We start from the raw sequence: 15,781 nt of genomic DNA, 5'->3' as shown, positions 1-15,781 counted from the left end.
GTAATCTACTGCTTTTCCTGTACTTGGAGTACTGGATGTCAATTTTGAATTTACTGTCAAATTTGAACCACAGAATTTGTGGAAGCGAATTTTCAAAGAGAAATAAAATGGACTGAAAATTGCCTGTTGAATATTATAGGTTGTATTTTTAAACAGTTTGAATATTTTGGAAGTGAAATATGAAAGGTGAATATGGATTATTTGTTATAATGAAAATGTGTTTGAAATGTTTTAAATTTAAATATTCACAGCTTAAATATTCAACCATGTTGAATTTCAGAACATCAAAATGCAAGCCCTAAAAATACAAAACATTAAAATGCAAGCAGGGTCAATGCAATGCCTATTTTTTTAAGTAGTGCAATTCAACAGCCTTTTTTTTTCAAAAACATTTGTCATTATTTTACTTCCATAAACTATCCTCCTCGCCGTGAATTAAAGGGATAGTTCACCCAAAAATGAAAATTCTGTCAGTATTTACTCACCCTCACGTTGTTCCAACTCCGTAAGACCTTCGTTCATCTTCGGAACACGAAATAAGATATTTTTGATGAAATCTGAGAGACAATATAGACAGTCCTCTTCTAGGAAGTTTAGAATATAAGAGTATAAGATTTATAAAGATTTATAATGTCTTTAGTTGATTTGAGCTTCTTAATTATTCCCCTGATGGTGAAAATGTGGATTTTCAATGCTTTAGCTATTTCTAACAGCCACTTTCTATTTTGTGAAGCTCAAAAATCTTTTCCTGCACATCAGAACTATATTTTTTGGTTTTACTCTTTGTGATGGCTGATTAAGGGAATTTTTGTAGTCATACTCATGTGAAACAAGAAGTCATGGCTAGACATGGTGTGCTAAAATATGTAAATAAGAATGGGAATATACTTCAGAGATATTTTACTAATAAGAATTTCAAGGGGTGCCAATAATTCTGGCTAACGTGTTTTGGAGAAAAACATTTATTTCATAATGTGAAACTTTCACTTGTTTTATTCAGCGAAAGGTTGATAGATCTATCTGAATGAAAGATTAAAAGGATAAACAATGCAGATTTATTTTTTACAGCCTTCTTTAATCATTTACCAAGGGTGCCAATAATTCTGACCATGACTGTAACTGATATGTTTCATACACACTGCTTATAGAGCTGATACAGTTGCTGTTCCCCGCTCTCAGACTGTGATAGCTTTAATGTACTGACAGGCTCAGGGTTACATTGAGAGACTTGAACAAGAGATCATGGAGCTTCAGAAGAGAGATGCTGAACTACGTCAAATACTTGACACAGAAGACAACATTCACTTCCTACAGGTAAAGAATAGCCTCTCACATTTCACTAGTTTTCTTTTTATCATTCTGGATTTCTGCCATTGAGAAAGTTGAAATTTGTGTTCTTCCCTGTCTGGAAATTTAATATGGACATTCAGGGAAGCTACTTAGCAGCACAAATTTTGTTAAGTGTCTTCATTATTTGTGCAGAATTTTCCCACACTATCAGTTGCACCGGAGCCCATGGTGCCCAAAGTGCTGATAAACCCAGAGTTTTCCTTCAGTGAGATCACCAAGACCGTCTCTGACATGAAAGAACACCTGGACGACATCTGCAAAAAAGAGCTGGGAAACATCTCCAAACGAGGTAACAATGAAGACTAGAAAAGACTAGAAAAGACATGGGATCTCTTTTAAAAGGCACAAAATAGTAGTAACTATTAAGTAGAGATGGAAAGCATTGCTCTGCTTCAGAAATGGACAGCAAACAAAATATAATCAGCTCTGTACCCCTGTAGTTCGAGAATAAAGTATGGATGTAAATGCAAACAATGACACAGACAGTATACACACTATTGTTCAAATGTTTGGGGTTGGTAAGATTTTAAAAAAAAATCCTATGCTCACAAAGGCTGCATTTTGTTAAATAAAAAATACTGTAAAAACAGTAATATTGTTATATTATTATAACATTTTAAATAACTGTTTTCTATTTCAATTGGCACAAACTAGTGCTGACAGACACAAAACGGAGTAACTTACTAATCCGACAGAACCCCACAAATGTATCTGTTGTCTTTGGTCGGGGTCTGTCTTGCAGTGTGAATTGGCCTTAAAATGTAATTAATTCTCCTTCAGAAATCATTCTAATATGCTGATTTGGTGCTCAAGAAACAGTTGTAAATTTGTTTAAATAGAAAGTCTAAAAGAACAGCATTTATTTGAAATATAAATCTTTTGTAACATTATAAATGTCTCCCTTTTGATCAATTTAATGCATCCTTTTAATATACAATATTAATAAAATATTATTTAAACAAAAATCAACTTTACTTTTGATCGTAGTGTACAAAATGCTATATTTTATCTACTATTAATTTTTGCATGATTAATTTTTCAGTGAGTGACACTTCAGTCTATGTCCTTATTCCGAGGTCTGGAGGACGTTTGAATGGTAAGAGGTTCTACATTTCTGTTTATTTAGAATTAAGTATGTTTCAGCAAAACTCTGCTCATTTATGTACCTTAGCTTAGCTTTATACTATATTTTCAGCTCCAATAAGAACTGTATTCCCAGAGCCTAAATCAAGACTGGATTTCCTCAGATGTGAGTGTGTAGATAATTAACATTAATTAATCTCTTCACTATACAGATGATAACATTTTATTCTTCTAAATGCTGAAGGAGTCTATTTTTTCTACAATATTATTTCACAGATTCTTGTAAACTTACATTTGATCTCAACACCGCCTATAAAGAACTAGTCCTTTCAGATGGGAATCGTCGGGTGATCCGTAAGCGAACAACCCAGTTCTACCCAGATCACCCGGAGCGGTTCGATGGGTTTTGCCAGATCCTGTGCAAGGAGCCGCTCAGTGGATTACGGCATTACTGGGAGGCAGAGTGGAACGGCGAATTTTCCATTGGAGTTGCCTTCAAGAGCATCAGCCGTAAAGGTAAGAACTCGAACAGCCTTCTGGGATACAATGATAAATCCTGGAGTCTCCTGTGCTCAGACTCTGGATACTCCGCCTGGCACAATAAGATGGATAAAGATCTGCCGGGAGCAGCTCGTGCCACACGGATCGGTGTGTACCTGGATTACGCTGGAGGATCTGTATCCTTTTACACTGTGTCTGAGACAGTGGAGCTCATCCACAGATTTCAGGCCAAGTTCTCTGAACCGCTGTATGCTGGATTTGGTGTTGGATCATCTGTAACTCTGTGCATGCTGGAGAAGAACTGCCGAACATACCGCTAAAGGGTCCTGAGCTTACCTTTGACCCTGAGGGTCATTTAAAAAAAACTGAATCTCATGAAGATGTTTTCTGGTCACATTTAAAATTTTAAGAAGGAAAAAAAAAGGATTATTGTTTTGCATAATGTAATAGTCTACCATTAGGATCCTTTGCACTGTGACATTATTTTCAGGAGAATTTTACCCTCCAATTCTTATTACTCTAATGGCAAATACTAATTCTTATATTTAAAAATAAATTGTTTAATGTGATTCTAAAACTTTACTTTTAACTTTAAGTTAATAATGAACAGTTCTGTTCCTCACAGCCTAATTTTCATTTCTGTAAAAAAATATGGCACTACCCTGACTAAAGATCTATTACAGTAATGAGAATCATAATTTAAAAAAATTAGAAAAACATTAACAGATATGAGGGGGTAAAATGTGCTTTTTTATCCTGACAAATTTTTTGTTTTGTTTTTCCCAGTTTTTTGGTTGAGTGGCAGTAAATATTACCATACTTCTTAAAAAGGGCAAGTGTGTATAAAAAAAGAGAGCAGACATGTTTAAAAATAACAAAGCCGGCTAATCCAGTAAGGATGATTTCCTTTGAATAAAGTGTAATTTCAAAAGCTGCAGCCATTCACTCATAATATACATTCTGCAATCTTTGGGTTAAGATGCAGCTACATCAAGAGAAAAGTGTGTGTTTAAATGATTATGTGAACAAGGCAAATAAAACAAGTCTTATTATCATTATTGTTTATTGTCCATTTGAATGGTTTCTAAGAGCCTTTCAGTCATTTCACCCATCACCAAGTAAACAGAACTATGTACAGATGAGAGGATAAATCCATCACTCTGCAGTATGTTTGTTTATACATGGATTAGAAACCTTCAACTGCAAATCCAGATTCCCCTAAAATCAACCGTACCTCTCAATGTTTCAGACATGGCTACACTTGTTTAATTAATCCCTAAATGTTACTCCCTGCTCTCTCTTTTTACATCTAGAATGGCATATTCTCAATGAATGAATAATCATTAACCTTGTAATTTAAAACAGGGCAAACTTAATCTGCTCAACATTATACAGTCAACTCATAGAGGACAAGTACCAGTAGATCAGGAGCCCTGATTTCCAAAGGAGTGTCTGTTTTACCAACAGAGGGAACCAATCATCGAGAAAATTTCTGCGCTCACCCCAACAAACAGAAAATCTGAAATAGGCCTACACACAGGTGACTGTAAATGTCCACAACCATAATGCCCTAATAGCATGTGTGTGTGAGTGAGTGAATAGAGATCATTCTCCACTTTTGTAACAATTGAAAACAAAACAGTCTCAGAAATATATATTTTTTATATTATACTGTATTTTATATTATATTTAAAATATATTTTAAGATGCTTTAATAAGACAGAAATGTAAGTGTGTTGTCATGCATTTAATGTAATTTGGAATGTTTGTTAGATGCTTCACAGTTCAAATAATATGATAGTGTGTAACTGTAAGCGGTTAGTTGAGTATGAACATCCTTATATCAAGAATTTAGCTCTAATTCTATTTCTGTGCATTCAATCGAAAGTTTTGACTTTGTTGCCATTTGTATTGTAGAATTCTATAACGTCTGTAATTTTTATCCATTCAGTTTATCCTCTCTGTCTGACCTACTATCCATCTCTGAATTCAGATATCCACCTCTTGTCACTTATTTCCACCCTAACACCTATTATATGTGAAGAAAGAAAAGAAAAAACATCCACTCTTAACACACAAGACAATTGGGATGTCACCAAGAAAACGGTGACATTCCACTCAAAAAACACAGCCAATAGTTGGTTTAACAATAATAGTAAGTAAACCAGTTTATTAAAAACCATTCATTTTCTCTTCAAGACTTTCGCAGCTAAATCTGGCTAATAATTTAGTTTTAAAAATAAAGAAAGCAAGCCACTATTGTCATGTTGTGGACATAATGAATCTACCCACTAGTGGGAGCATATCAGCCATGCTGCTTGCGTGGCACGCAACCTAAGGTGTCTGATATCATCCAGGGAATTTGGTTCTTAAAGCGATAGTTCACCCTAAAATTACATAATTTACCCATCCTCATGTCGTTCCAAACCTGTATGACTTTATTTCTTCTGTGGAACACAAAAGAAGATATTTTACCTAAAGATTTGATAGATATGTTGTCCAAACAACATTGAACTCCATTGTCATTTTCTGTGTGCACAAAAAAAAACACATTTGTCAAACAATCCCACCAGAAGAGAGAAACTCATACAGGTTTGAAACATCATGAGGATGAGTAAATGATAACAGAATAGGCCACACACAAGATGAGCCAGTGAGAGGTTTTACTAAATAAAAAGCTGCCTCTATTGTTATAGCTTTGAAAAGGCTTTGTGTGATGTCAGGCTTAAATAACTACGGTCCTCCATGACTAACAGAATCTAGCTATGTATTCCGTTGAACCAGAAGCAGCATACTGACATCATACTGTACCTTAAAACAAAATATACACACAGACACACATAATAGCCTCCACCAAATACACTCAGATGCCACAATTGTTCAGCTGGATTTCAAAGGGTCTAATGGCAGAGTAGTGTCCATGTTTTTTACAGCTACAGCACTCGCTGTCCATTAATGATGACATCATCAAACTCCTCCTGCGACAGGTAGAGAAATGTTAAGTACAGAAACATACTTTTAAGCATTGTTAGTAAATGTGTGTGTATTTGGCTCTAACCTCTTCACTCTCTCTGTACTCCTCCTCTTCCTCATCGCCCTGTATGTATGTGGCCCCATGGGCACTAAGTAGGGCCTGCACCTCTTTGTTGGGTCTGTAAAGGGCACAGTAGTACGGGGTGTGGCCTGCATACGAGTGCTGATTCACCAATGCGCCAGCACTCAATAACAAATCCACTACCGCTGACCTTTGACCTTCCACTGCCCAGTGCAATGGAGACCGACCTGACCCCAAATCCTACAAAGCCAGAGTTAATGATTGAACACTAAAATATACTCGAAAAGAAGATTAATAAGATCTTTTATTAAAAAATGTTTTTTTGTTGTTTATAATTTCTTACTCGTTGATTGGCATCTGCTCCTGCCTCCAGCAGCATTTTGATGATATCGCAATTGCCCCTATGTACAGCCAGGTGCAGTGCACTCACACCTTAAAGAGACAGATGGACAGAGAAAGGGATAGTATGGATGGAAAAGACAGAGATGTATCCTGATAAAATAAATTAGATTAAATATTAATCAGTCAAAATGTGTTTGCTTGAGTTTGTAGTGTACCTGAATAATTGGTGATGCTGAGGTGCTCCGGTGGGGTCCGTGGGCAGCTGGTGAGCTCTCTCACACACTCTGTGCGAAGCTCTCGGACAGCCAGGTGTAAAGGTGTGTTGCCGCCCCTCTCTTGGATCTCCGCACTGGCTCCACTCCACAACAGTGCCCGAACACACTCGCTCCGGTCTACTATGACTGCTAAATGTAGAGCGGTCTGAGCGAAGAGGGCGGAAAAATGACATTGGTTGCACATCAGAGTTGCAATGTACACTTAAGGCAAAATTATACTTCACTTTTTACGTGTGCGTAAGGGTCAGCGTACAGTGCGCGTGACGTGAATTTCGTCATCAAAAGAGTAGGCCTACCGCTTTTGTAAGTGAAAGCACTTTGCGAAAGGTAAAGGACTGGAAGTGAAAGGCAAGCGAAAGGAGTACTGCTTTTTTGTACACGTACTTTGCTCGCGTACGTGTGATTTCTGCTTCACAATAAGCAAAGTCTCTTTCAAGAAAAGTCTGTTCACTCAGCAACCATATTTGCAACGTCTCTGGGCATCTCCGTTTCAGAACACTGAGTGTTTCTATAGCAATCAGAGCTTCTAACGGCAGCTGCAGTGACGCGTTGACTTTATCAATCAGCGATTAGCCTAGCTCATTTATTTAGAAACCGGGACTTATTCCACCAAATTGTGCGTTGTCATTCTATATATAAAGTCTTTGCTGTAAATAGTCTCAGCTATTCCCAATAGGAGCATATTAATGAGAAAAATTTAGTTGCAAGTGAGAGAATTTTCTTTTCTTATTGACATATATCTGAGGCTTCACGCAAATTGGAAAAAATTTAGGGCTGGACTTTATTTTGTCCATCGAGAATTGATTGGATCGTTGTCATTTGCTAATTGCTGTGATGTGGTGATGTGAACGCCAGGTTGCTGAAAGGGAGGGAATATTGTCCTGCCCTCATAGCATCACAGCATGTCATCGGAGAAGAAATGTTGTTGTGACGGGGCGAGGAAGTTAATGTTTTTAAAATGACTAAGAATAAAAAAAAAGAAGTGTATGAACAAATAATTTATATTCCATCAAAATGGTCAAGTATGATTTAGTGGTGACTTTGACAGCAAAATGCAATTTAACCTAATCTAATATGTAATATTTTATGAAACAATAAATCAGATCATTGGAAGAAAATCAATTTTTCTTGATCCATAGGTGCTGCCCTGTCAGATCAAGTTGCTTGTTTCTTTAGATCTGGCAACACTGTTGTGCGTTTACCTGGCCCAGGTCATTTTGGATGTGCAGGTAAGGAGTCCAGGTCTTGTCCACCACAATTTCTTCAAGCAGGCACTGAACAACACCCCACTGCTCATGAATCAGTGCCAAATGAAGTACCCTGAGAGACAAAAAAGATAATATACAGTCTAAATCCAATGGCCTTCCAAACAGACAAATGTACAGGCAACAGAAAACAACAAAGACTTACGTGTCACCATCCTCTGACAGAAAGTTGAGCGTGTTGAAGAGTTCTTCTCTCCGCTGCCGAAACTCCTCAGTGTCCGAGACCGCCAGTCTATCTGTAACGTTAACTGCGGGCTCGCTTAGGATCATGGTGCCGATCCCGTCGGAGAGACACCCCACCACCGCATCCTCATTAATCGAGTCCCCTATGGCAGAATCGAGCCTCTCTCCGCCGCCAATCGACACGCAGTCCATGGTGCCCCTGTTGTCGGACTCGTCCGAAGGTGGGATGTCAGGTATGTCAGACATAGATCGATCAGGTGCCCACATCTGCTCGGCCTCTGTGTGAGTGCCGTAAGGACCCTCAAAACCGAGTCCGACCCCGCTTAAGGAGTCTAGCCCGCTGTCACACCAGTCCTCCGGAACAGCGTCCACGGCGCCCCGTTTCTCCATAATGTAGCTCGGTCCAGGCCGTGCATTCTGTCTTCGGGATTCACCGTGAATATCTTGCGTCCCCTCCATTTGAATATGAATCATCCGTTTAAATTATGTCAGCTGTAATAAGAGAAACTGCTTTTCTTGGCCAACAGCTAACGTTATCTGCCTGCGCCGTTTTCGCTTCTATTCAGATGTAACGTTATTGTTTTTAGGGGAACAAGATGAGCTCTTTCTGGACAAATTGCCAAACAACAGCGGCAAGCGCTGTCGCACGAGCCTCAGATTCCCTCCATGTCCGGAGCATTATAAAACTACAGAGTGCTCACCTTGTGAGCGGCTTACTGTTGCCCAGTTTGTCCAGAAAAGGCCGTGTGTCCGCGTAGGTGTTTTCCTGGGGAATTCCCAAATCCTCTCTCGTAACCAGACACCGTGGGAAAGTGCGCATGCGTAGGGCGCAAGGCGCGCATGCGTAGCACACAAAATTAACTGTCAATTAGCCTACATTCGTTTCTTTGGGAGTTTCACCGCGTTGCGTTTGTTAGGGGAATTTCAAGTGGTTATTAACTTGAACTGTCAGTAAAGCAAGGCAAAGAAACGGCGTGGCCATTTGATCTGTCTTTTAATTGTTTGTTTTGTATTGCAATTTAATATGCTGCTGGGTGTGTTAGATTAATAATATAACATAGACTAGCCTACAGTAGGAAGAGCAGAAAATTAACGCTATTTGTCTCAAACATTTATGTTCCCATTTTTGTCTGCTACAAAATTACAGTAGTAAACTGTGTAAATTAGTGCCAAATATAAAGAGTGTTGTTGTTACAAACCACTGCACTACCATGGTGAGTTGTAACAAGGACATAAAATGTTGTGGTTGTTGAATTAATATCACCACCCCACATTTTAAGCACTTAAATACAAAATTGTAAACAGCCTATATGTAGCACTAAAATTCAAATAAAATTGGTAATATGGCCTAATATATGGGTCAGTGACATGACGTGCATATTTTTGTGTCCAAGTGCATTATTTCCTTTTAAAATAATTTGATAAATTCATGACATCACTTTATTCCATAAAACCTAGCCCATTAAGCTAGAATAAATTTTTAGTACAATTAATCAATAGATATTATGTAATGTTTTGGTATCTTAAACCCCTAAAATGTCAGGTGGTGCACTGTCCGAAAAAATGACCTATAAGAAAATAAAAAATGGTGTCTTTCTAATAAAAAGTTAAAAAAAAAAATACTATGGCATCATTTTCGGCTTGAAACCTTTAATATAAACAAATTTTATGAATATCAGTAGTTTTAAAGCTGTTAGGCTACTTAAAAAACCTTTATATACTCTCAAATGTCAGCGTGGCACAACTGCAAACATGGCTTTTTTATTATGAATGGACAAGGTAGGCTAATAACAGTAAGCATGATAATGCATCATTCAGAGGACCTAAACTGATGTTAAAATGTTTGTAGATCTCTCTCAAATACTGGTAAAAACCTGCTAATTTCAAGTATGGGTAGGTTGGTACACTTTCCATGTCAGCTGGTACAACTACATTACATACAACTATTGTACAGCCTGACATGATAAGAGTCAAAAACTGAATTTAAACACTTTGAAATTTTATTCAACAACTGAAACTTGTTTAAACACATTGTTCATGACTTTATTCTATTATCATGACTATAATATCTATTTTATATTAATATTTTTATATTTATATTCATAGGTCTATTTATTAATGTTTTTACATATTAAAACCCGCATGGTCGGTTCAGCCACGTTTTTAACATTTTAGCTTAGATGAGAAGCTTTTTATGCTGTAAATCATTTATATTAATATAATATTTATATTTTACACAGAGTCTTAAAACTTCTGCTGTCATCTCAGAAGGATGGTGGTCGTATAGTGATTTCATCACTGTAGCTAACTTTCTAACACTAATTAGTTAAACAAATGGTGTTACAACTCATCCTGTCTTACAACATTCCCATGCCTCCACTATCTAGATTTACCTTTTTAAAATTTCTGTACTTGCCTTTTACTTGAAATTTTTAAAAAAAAATCTCACAGGGCAGGGAGTGGTATTTTAAACATATCAGACACCAGGTGGCAGTGTATCTGTTAATTTCATATTTGTGCCACTCTCTCTGGTAAACAAAATAATTAATCCTCACCAATGACAGGATGATGTCATTGTTCACGTTTTTTATGCTCTATTTTGTTTTTATTCAGGAAAGATCTGCAATAAAACCTCTAAATTATTTATAAAAATCTCAGTAATATTTTATATGTTTTGATAAAATGTTTTATCTATATATATATAAATATTTTTTTTTTTTAAGATAATGCAGATAATGTTTAACATGTAACAGTGTGACTGTTTGAAAGTGTGCAGGTTCCACACCAGTAACTGCACACAAAGAATGGTAATATGGTTCAAGACAAGGACACATTATTATTTTTTTTTGCCCATGTTAACATGTCTTAATTATAAGTGCCACTGTAGATTGAGGGAAGGATGATTCAGAGTGACTATGAAGCTAAATGGAGAGAGTGATGAAAGAAAGAGTCATTGGATATAATAAAAGGTGTTTGAAGGTCTCTCTCTCTCTCTCTCTCTCTCTCTCTCTCTCTCTCTCTCTCTCTCTCTCTCTCTCTCTCTCTCTCTCTCTCTGTGTGTGTGTGTGTGTGTGTGTTTTGTGTACATTATGAGGAATAAATGTCCTCGCATAAATAGTAACCTAAAATCACTTGCACTGAGAGTATACCAATGGTCTCCACTATGAAAAGGGCTTAATAAGCACAGTAATTAGTGATTAATGCAAAAAAATGAAGAAGGTTTCTGTGAGGTTTAGGGCAGGATTAAGGAATAGAAAATATCATTAGCTCAGTATAAATGTAGAAGTCAGTAGAAACTCCCATGAAAGAAAAACAGACGTGTGCATGGGCATGCAGGATCCTAAAAGGTGCTGGGCTGAATGGGATTTTGTTGGAATTTGAGGGGATTGCTGACAGAGTTTAAGTTCGCCTAACCACCCTTAGCCCCCTCTCTCTCTCTCTGCCTCAGTCTCTGTGTATCTGCATTGCAGTTTTTTCAGCAGGACATCCTCTAAATGTCTCTGATAAGAAACCCACTCCCATTAATCTCCTTCAAGACGATAGGGATATATGATAAAAAGTAGAGACGGAGAGGCATGATGGGCATGTTTTTACTTTGACTTATTATAACTTGTTCCCCCTGCACCTCGCTGTGCTCCACTGCTCTGTCAATCGCTCAATGCCTGGTCTCCTATACTGTACCGTAAGCTGTGCTTTGCTCTGTTTACTGTGACGTCCTTTGTGCTGTGGTCTGTACTGTGATGGATGTTTGCAGTCTCTGTCAAGAGCAATTAGGAAATAAGATTAGCCCTGCAATTAATTTATGCGGCCTTACAGAGACCACCTATTGATCTCAGTAGGGGGCTGTGTGCAACATATTCCTGAGAGAAGTGTAACAGATATAATATAAAATTATATTATAAAATAAGATTGAACAAATATAAAATAATTATATACAGAATATATAAATTATATTATACTTATTTTAATCTTTCATGTGTTACATGTGCATGCGTGCGTGTATGTGTGTATATATATTTTAAAGGGTTTAAGTTCATATTGTTCACTTATATTAAAAGTAGCTAGTAAATTATAAATAAAAACATGTGATAAACAGAATATAGGCCTGGCTTTCAAATACTGTAATATACTTGCGATAATTAATTTTATCCCCAGATAAATTATATATATATATTAAGCATCAATATATATATTAAGCATCAGTATATTAGTATTGGTATCAATGATGCAGGCCTTCATTCATAGTACATTTTAAAAAAATAATAATAATTTCCATTAAACCAGATATTTAAAATACTGTTTATGTTGTTTCCACATTAATTTGGATATTCAATGTGGAAATATATTTATGATTACAAATTGTAATGTTAGGTGCAATTAATTAGAGAAAACAGTTAAATTAATTTGTGCTTTTTTCATCAATCAACAACCCTAACAATGAAAGAAAATCTACATATTATCTCTTTGTATATGTATATTGGATGGGTGTTGCTCAGTATTAAGTGTTTTAAAGTTTATCTCACACATCTTTCATTCTTAGCCTGCCTGTTCTGGCCATTCAAAAATGTGTATTTGTATGTAGATGGGAATAAACTGTAAAACCACGATGCAGAACTCATTGATTGTGAATGTCTGATTTGTGTGTGAGTGAGAGAGAGATGGGGAGAGAGAGAGACGGGACAGTTCAGGTATTATCCTGACCTGTACTGTTCAAATTTGCTCAGGATGAACATGCCGATTATTAAAATGGAAGCGAGGCTCTGAAGGAGAATCCCTCTCCAGGGGTGGGGTTGAGCTTTGACGGGGGGCTGATGGTGAATGCTGAGCTGCAGACCAGATCTGCTGCCACTGCACTTTTCTCTGATCATTCCTCAAGACACACACACTCACTCACACACACACACACACACACTGCTTTACACTCAGACTATAAGAGGCTCCTAATCTCAGTAACGCTCTCAGTAATGTATTAACTCTGAACCAGCACTGCAGAGTGCTGCACTGCGCTATATCAACATTCCCACATAAAAGAACAACACTTGTAAAAAAAACTAAAAACATCCCACCCCTGTAACTAAAGGGAATTCAATTCAATTCAATTCAAATTTATTTGTATAGCGCTTTTCACAATACACATTGTCTCAAAGCAGCTTTACAGAAAGTGCATTTCGGAAATGTACATAGAAAAATACAGTTAGTTAATCATGTATTAATTTATGGCATAACATATCGCCGGCTTTGAGTCGTCTCTTCACAGGCGTCGAGTCGTCTCTTCACAGGCGTCGAGTCGTCTCTTCACAGGCGTTGGGGCATCTAAAGTCTCCGTGAGAGGCTGGATACAAACTGGAGCTGACGAACGCTATTTACCTCGGGACTAGCGTCCCGAGATAACAGCAGAAAGGCAGATGGGAAATAATTAGCATAGCTGATGTTCATAATGTTAATGCATTCGAACTGATTCAGCAGTAGTATTAAAGGTTAAGCATTAAGTGAATGCTTGGTTAAAGAGATGCGTCTTTAATCTAGTTTTAAACTGGGACAGCGAGTCTGAGTCTCGAACAATATCAGGAAGGCTATTCCAGAGTTTAGGAGCTAAATGCGAGAACGCCCTCCCTCCTTTAGTGGACTTAGATATCCTAGGAATGACCAGAAGCCTCGAATTTAGCGATCTTAAAGAGCGCGATGGATTGTATGGCGATAGAAGGTCTGTTAAATACACAGGAGCTAAACCATTTAGGGCTTTATAGGTCAGTAGGAATACTTTGTAATTGATACGTAACTTAATAGGTAACCAGTGTAGAGATGATTAAATAGGTGTTATATAATCATATTTTCTTGATCTAGTAAGAACTCTAGCGGCTGCATTTTGCACTAACTGTAGCTTGTTTATTGAGGATGCAGGACAACCAGCTAATAAAGCATTACAGTAATCTATTCTCGATGTCATGAATGCATGAACTAGCTTTTCTGCATCAGAAACAGATAGCATGTTACGTAGCTTAGCAATGTTTCTAAGGTGGAAAAAGGCTGTTCTTATAATATATGAAATATGATTTTCGAAAGTCAAGTTGCGGTCTAGTATAACACCCAGGTCTTTTACTGTAGTGGATAAAGTAACAGGACATCCTTCTAAATTAAAGTTGTATTGTAAGGGATTTTGTGGGTAGTTTTTTGGACCAATAAGTAGTACCTCCATTTTATCTGAATTTAATAGCAGGAAATTACACGTCATCCAGCATTTTATATCATTTAGACACTCTGTCAATTTAGATAGGTTAGTGTTTTCATCTGGTCGTGATGAGATATATAATTGAGTGTCATCAGCATAACAGTGGAAATTAATTCCATGTTTTCTTATAATATTACCAAGTGGCAGCATGTATATTGAGAATAGCAGAGGGCCTAACACCGATCCTTGTGGCACTCCATAGTCTACTGGCGTTATCTTTGATTTTTCCCCATTTAAACAGACAAAATGGTAACGGTCTGATAAGTACGATCTAAACCAGCTTAATGCCTGTCCCTGAACACCAGTGTAGTTTTGTAGTCGATCCAAGAGTATTTTATGGTCGATAGTGTCGAACGCAGCGCTAAGATTGAGTAGAACTAGTATTGAGATACAGCCTTGGTCAGAAGCTAAAAGTAAATCATTTGTTATTTTAACTAGCGCAGTTTCTGTGCTATGATGCGGTCTGAATCCCGACTGGAATTTTTCATAGATATCATTTTCTTGCAAGAAAGAGCACAATTAAGCGGACACAACTTTTTCTAGTATTTTAGACATAAATGGAAGATTTGGGTCTGTAATTTGCTAAGTTATTTGGATCTAATTGCGGGTTCTTAATGAGAGGTTGTATTACTGCCAGCTTGAATATTTTTGGAACATGACCTAAAGATAAAGACGAGTTAATAATATTAAGAAGAGGCTCTTCCACTACAGGTAACACTTCTTTCAGTAGTTAAGTGGGTATTGGATCTAATAAACATGTTGTTGGTTTAGATGCAATGATAAGTTTATTTAGCTCTTCCTGTCCTATAGTTGTAAAGCGGTGTAGTTGTTCTAGAGGGGCCATAATTGAGGCTGAATCATAAGACATCATAGAGGATTGTATATTTACAATTGTGTTACGGATGCTTTCTATTTTCTCATTGAAGTAATTCATAAAATCATTGTATCTAGACTGCACAAAAGGACCCCTTGCCTGGAGTGAAGTTTTATGGTGTTTAAGAAGAATATTTTAAACGGCTTGGTTTGTTTACACTATAAAAAGCCTCTGGACTATGAACAATGTGCTAGCTTGTGAATGTTGAGTAGAGGAAAGAGAGAGCTCAGCCCACACAGTTAGAGTCCATCACAGCACTGCAGAGGAGACCCGACAAGTTCATTTTGATAAACACCCTCTATTCAGGAAAACAACAATCGTTGTTTTATCATCCAGGTGTGTGTACGATCATATACTCATGTTGCTTTCCAGTCGAATATTATTTTGTACAAAAGCTGCATTAGCTGCTTTATATGGTTAATGTTTAGTAAACGCGCAAAGCTCATAATAATCTGTGTGAGATAAGGTGAGCTGTATCTGCATTATGTAACTCTATTCCAGCTGCTGTTATACCTGACTGCTCGCGTTCTCTTATTCACAAAGACCTCGCCATCTTGAGCTCTCTCCGTTTCTTCCTTCCTTTGCTTTCTTAAGTATACACACATTTGTTAGTGGGGATGTTCT

The 15,781-nt window shown here is 37.2% G+C and overlaps 2 protein-coding genes across 2 annotated transcripts in view; one reads left to right on the top strand and one right to left on the bottom strand.

The window, feature by feature from the left end:
* The window catches only part of ftr84 (finTRIM family, member 84), a 31,303-nt gene extending 27,314 nt beyond the window's left edge, over nucleotides 1-3,989 (top strand). The window contains exons 5-9 of the mRNA XM_077231171.1: nucleotides 1,207-1,314; nucleotides 1,483-1,639; nucleotides 2,393-2,446; nucleotides 2,546-2,599; nucleotides 2,710-3,989. Coding sequence (XP_077087286.1) covers nucleotides 1,207-1,314; nucleotides 1,483-1,639; nucleotides 2,393-2,446; nucleotides 2,546-2,599; nucleotides 2,710-3,254 — 918 coding nt within the window. The 3' untranslated portion in view covers nucleotides 3,255-3,989. The remainder of the gene's footprint in view (nucleotides 1-1,206; nucleotides 1,315-1,482; nucleotides 1,640-2,392; nucleotides 2,447-2,545; nucleotides 2,600-2,709) is intronic.
* A 1,083-nt stretch (nucleotides 3,990-5,072) lies between these two features.
* On the bottom strand, nucleotides 5,073-8,870 carry nfkbib (nuclear factor of kappa light polypeptide gene enhancer in B-cells inhibitor, beta). The gene is made up of 6 exons (XM_077231176.1): nucleotides 8,017-8,870; nucleotides 7,809-7,926; nucleotides 6,547-6,751; nucleotides 6,333-6,421; nucleotides 5,993-6,229; nucleotides 5,073-5,912 (listed from the first exon to the last, which is right to left on the bottom strand). Exons 1-6 carry the CDS (start codon nucleotides 8,526-8,528, stop codon nucleotides 5,868-5,870), a joined length of 1,206 nt encoding a protein of 401 aa, XP_077087291.1. The 5' UTR covers nucleotides 8,529-8,870; the 3' UTR covers nucleotides 5,073-5,867.
* Nucleotides 8,871-15,781: the final 6,911 nt, after the last annotated feature.

This window comes from Siphateles boraxobius, unplaced genomic scaffold, assembly GCF_051911475.1.
Source record: "Siphateles boraxobius isolate OS27281-9 unplaced genomic scaffold, OSU_SipBor_1 16, whole genome shotgun sequence".
Lineage (NCBI taxonomy): Eukaryota > Metazoa > Chordata > Actinopteri > Cypriniformes > Leuciscidae > Siphateles > Siphateles boraxobius.
The sequence above is the reverse complement of the archived record's forward strand: the minus strand, read 5'-3'. Positions and strand labels throughout refer to the sequence as shown.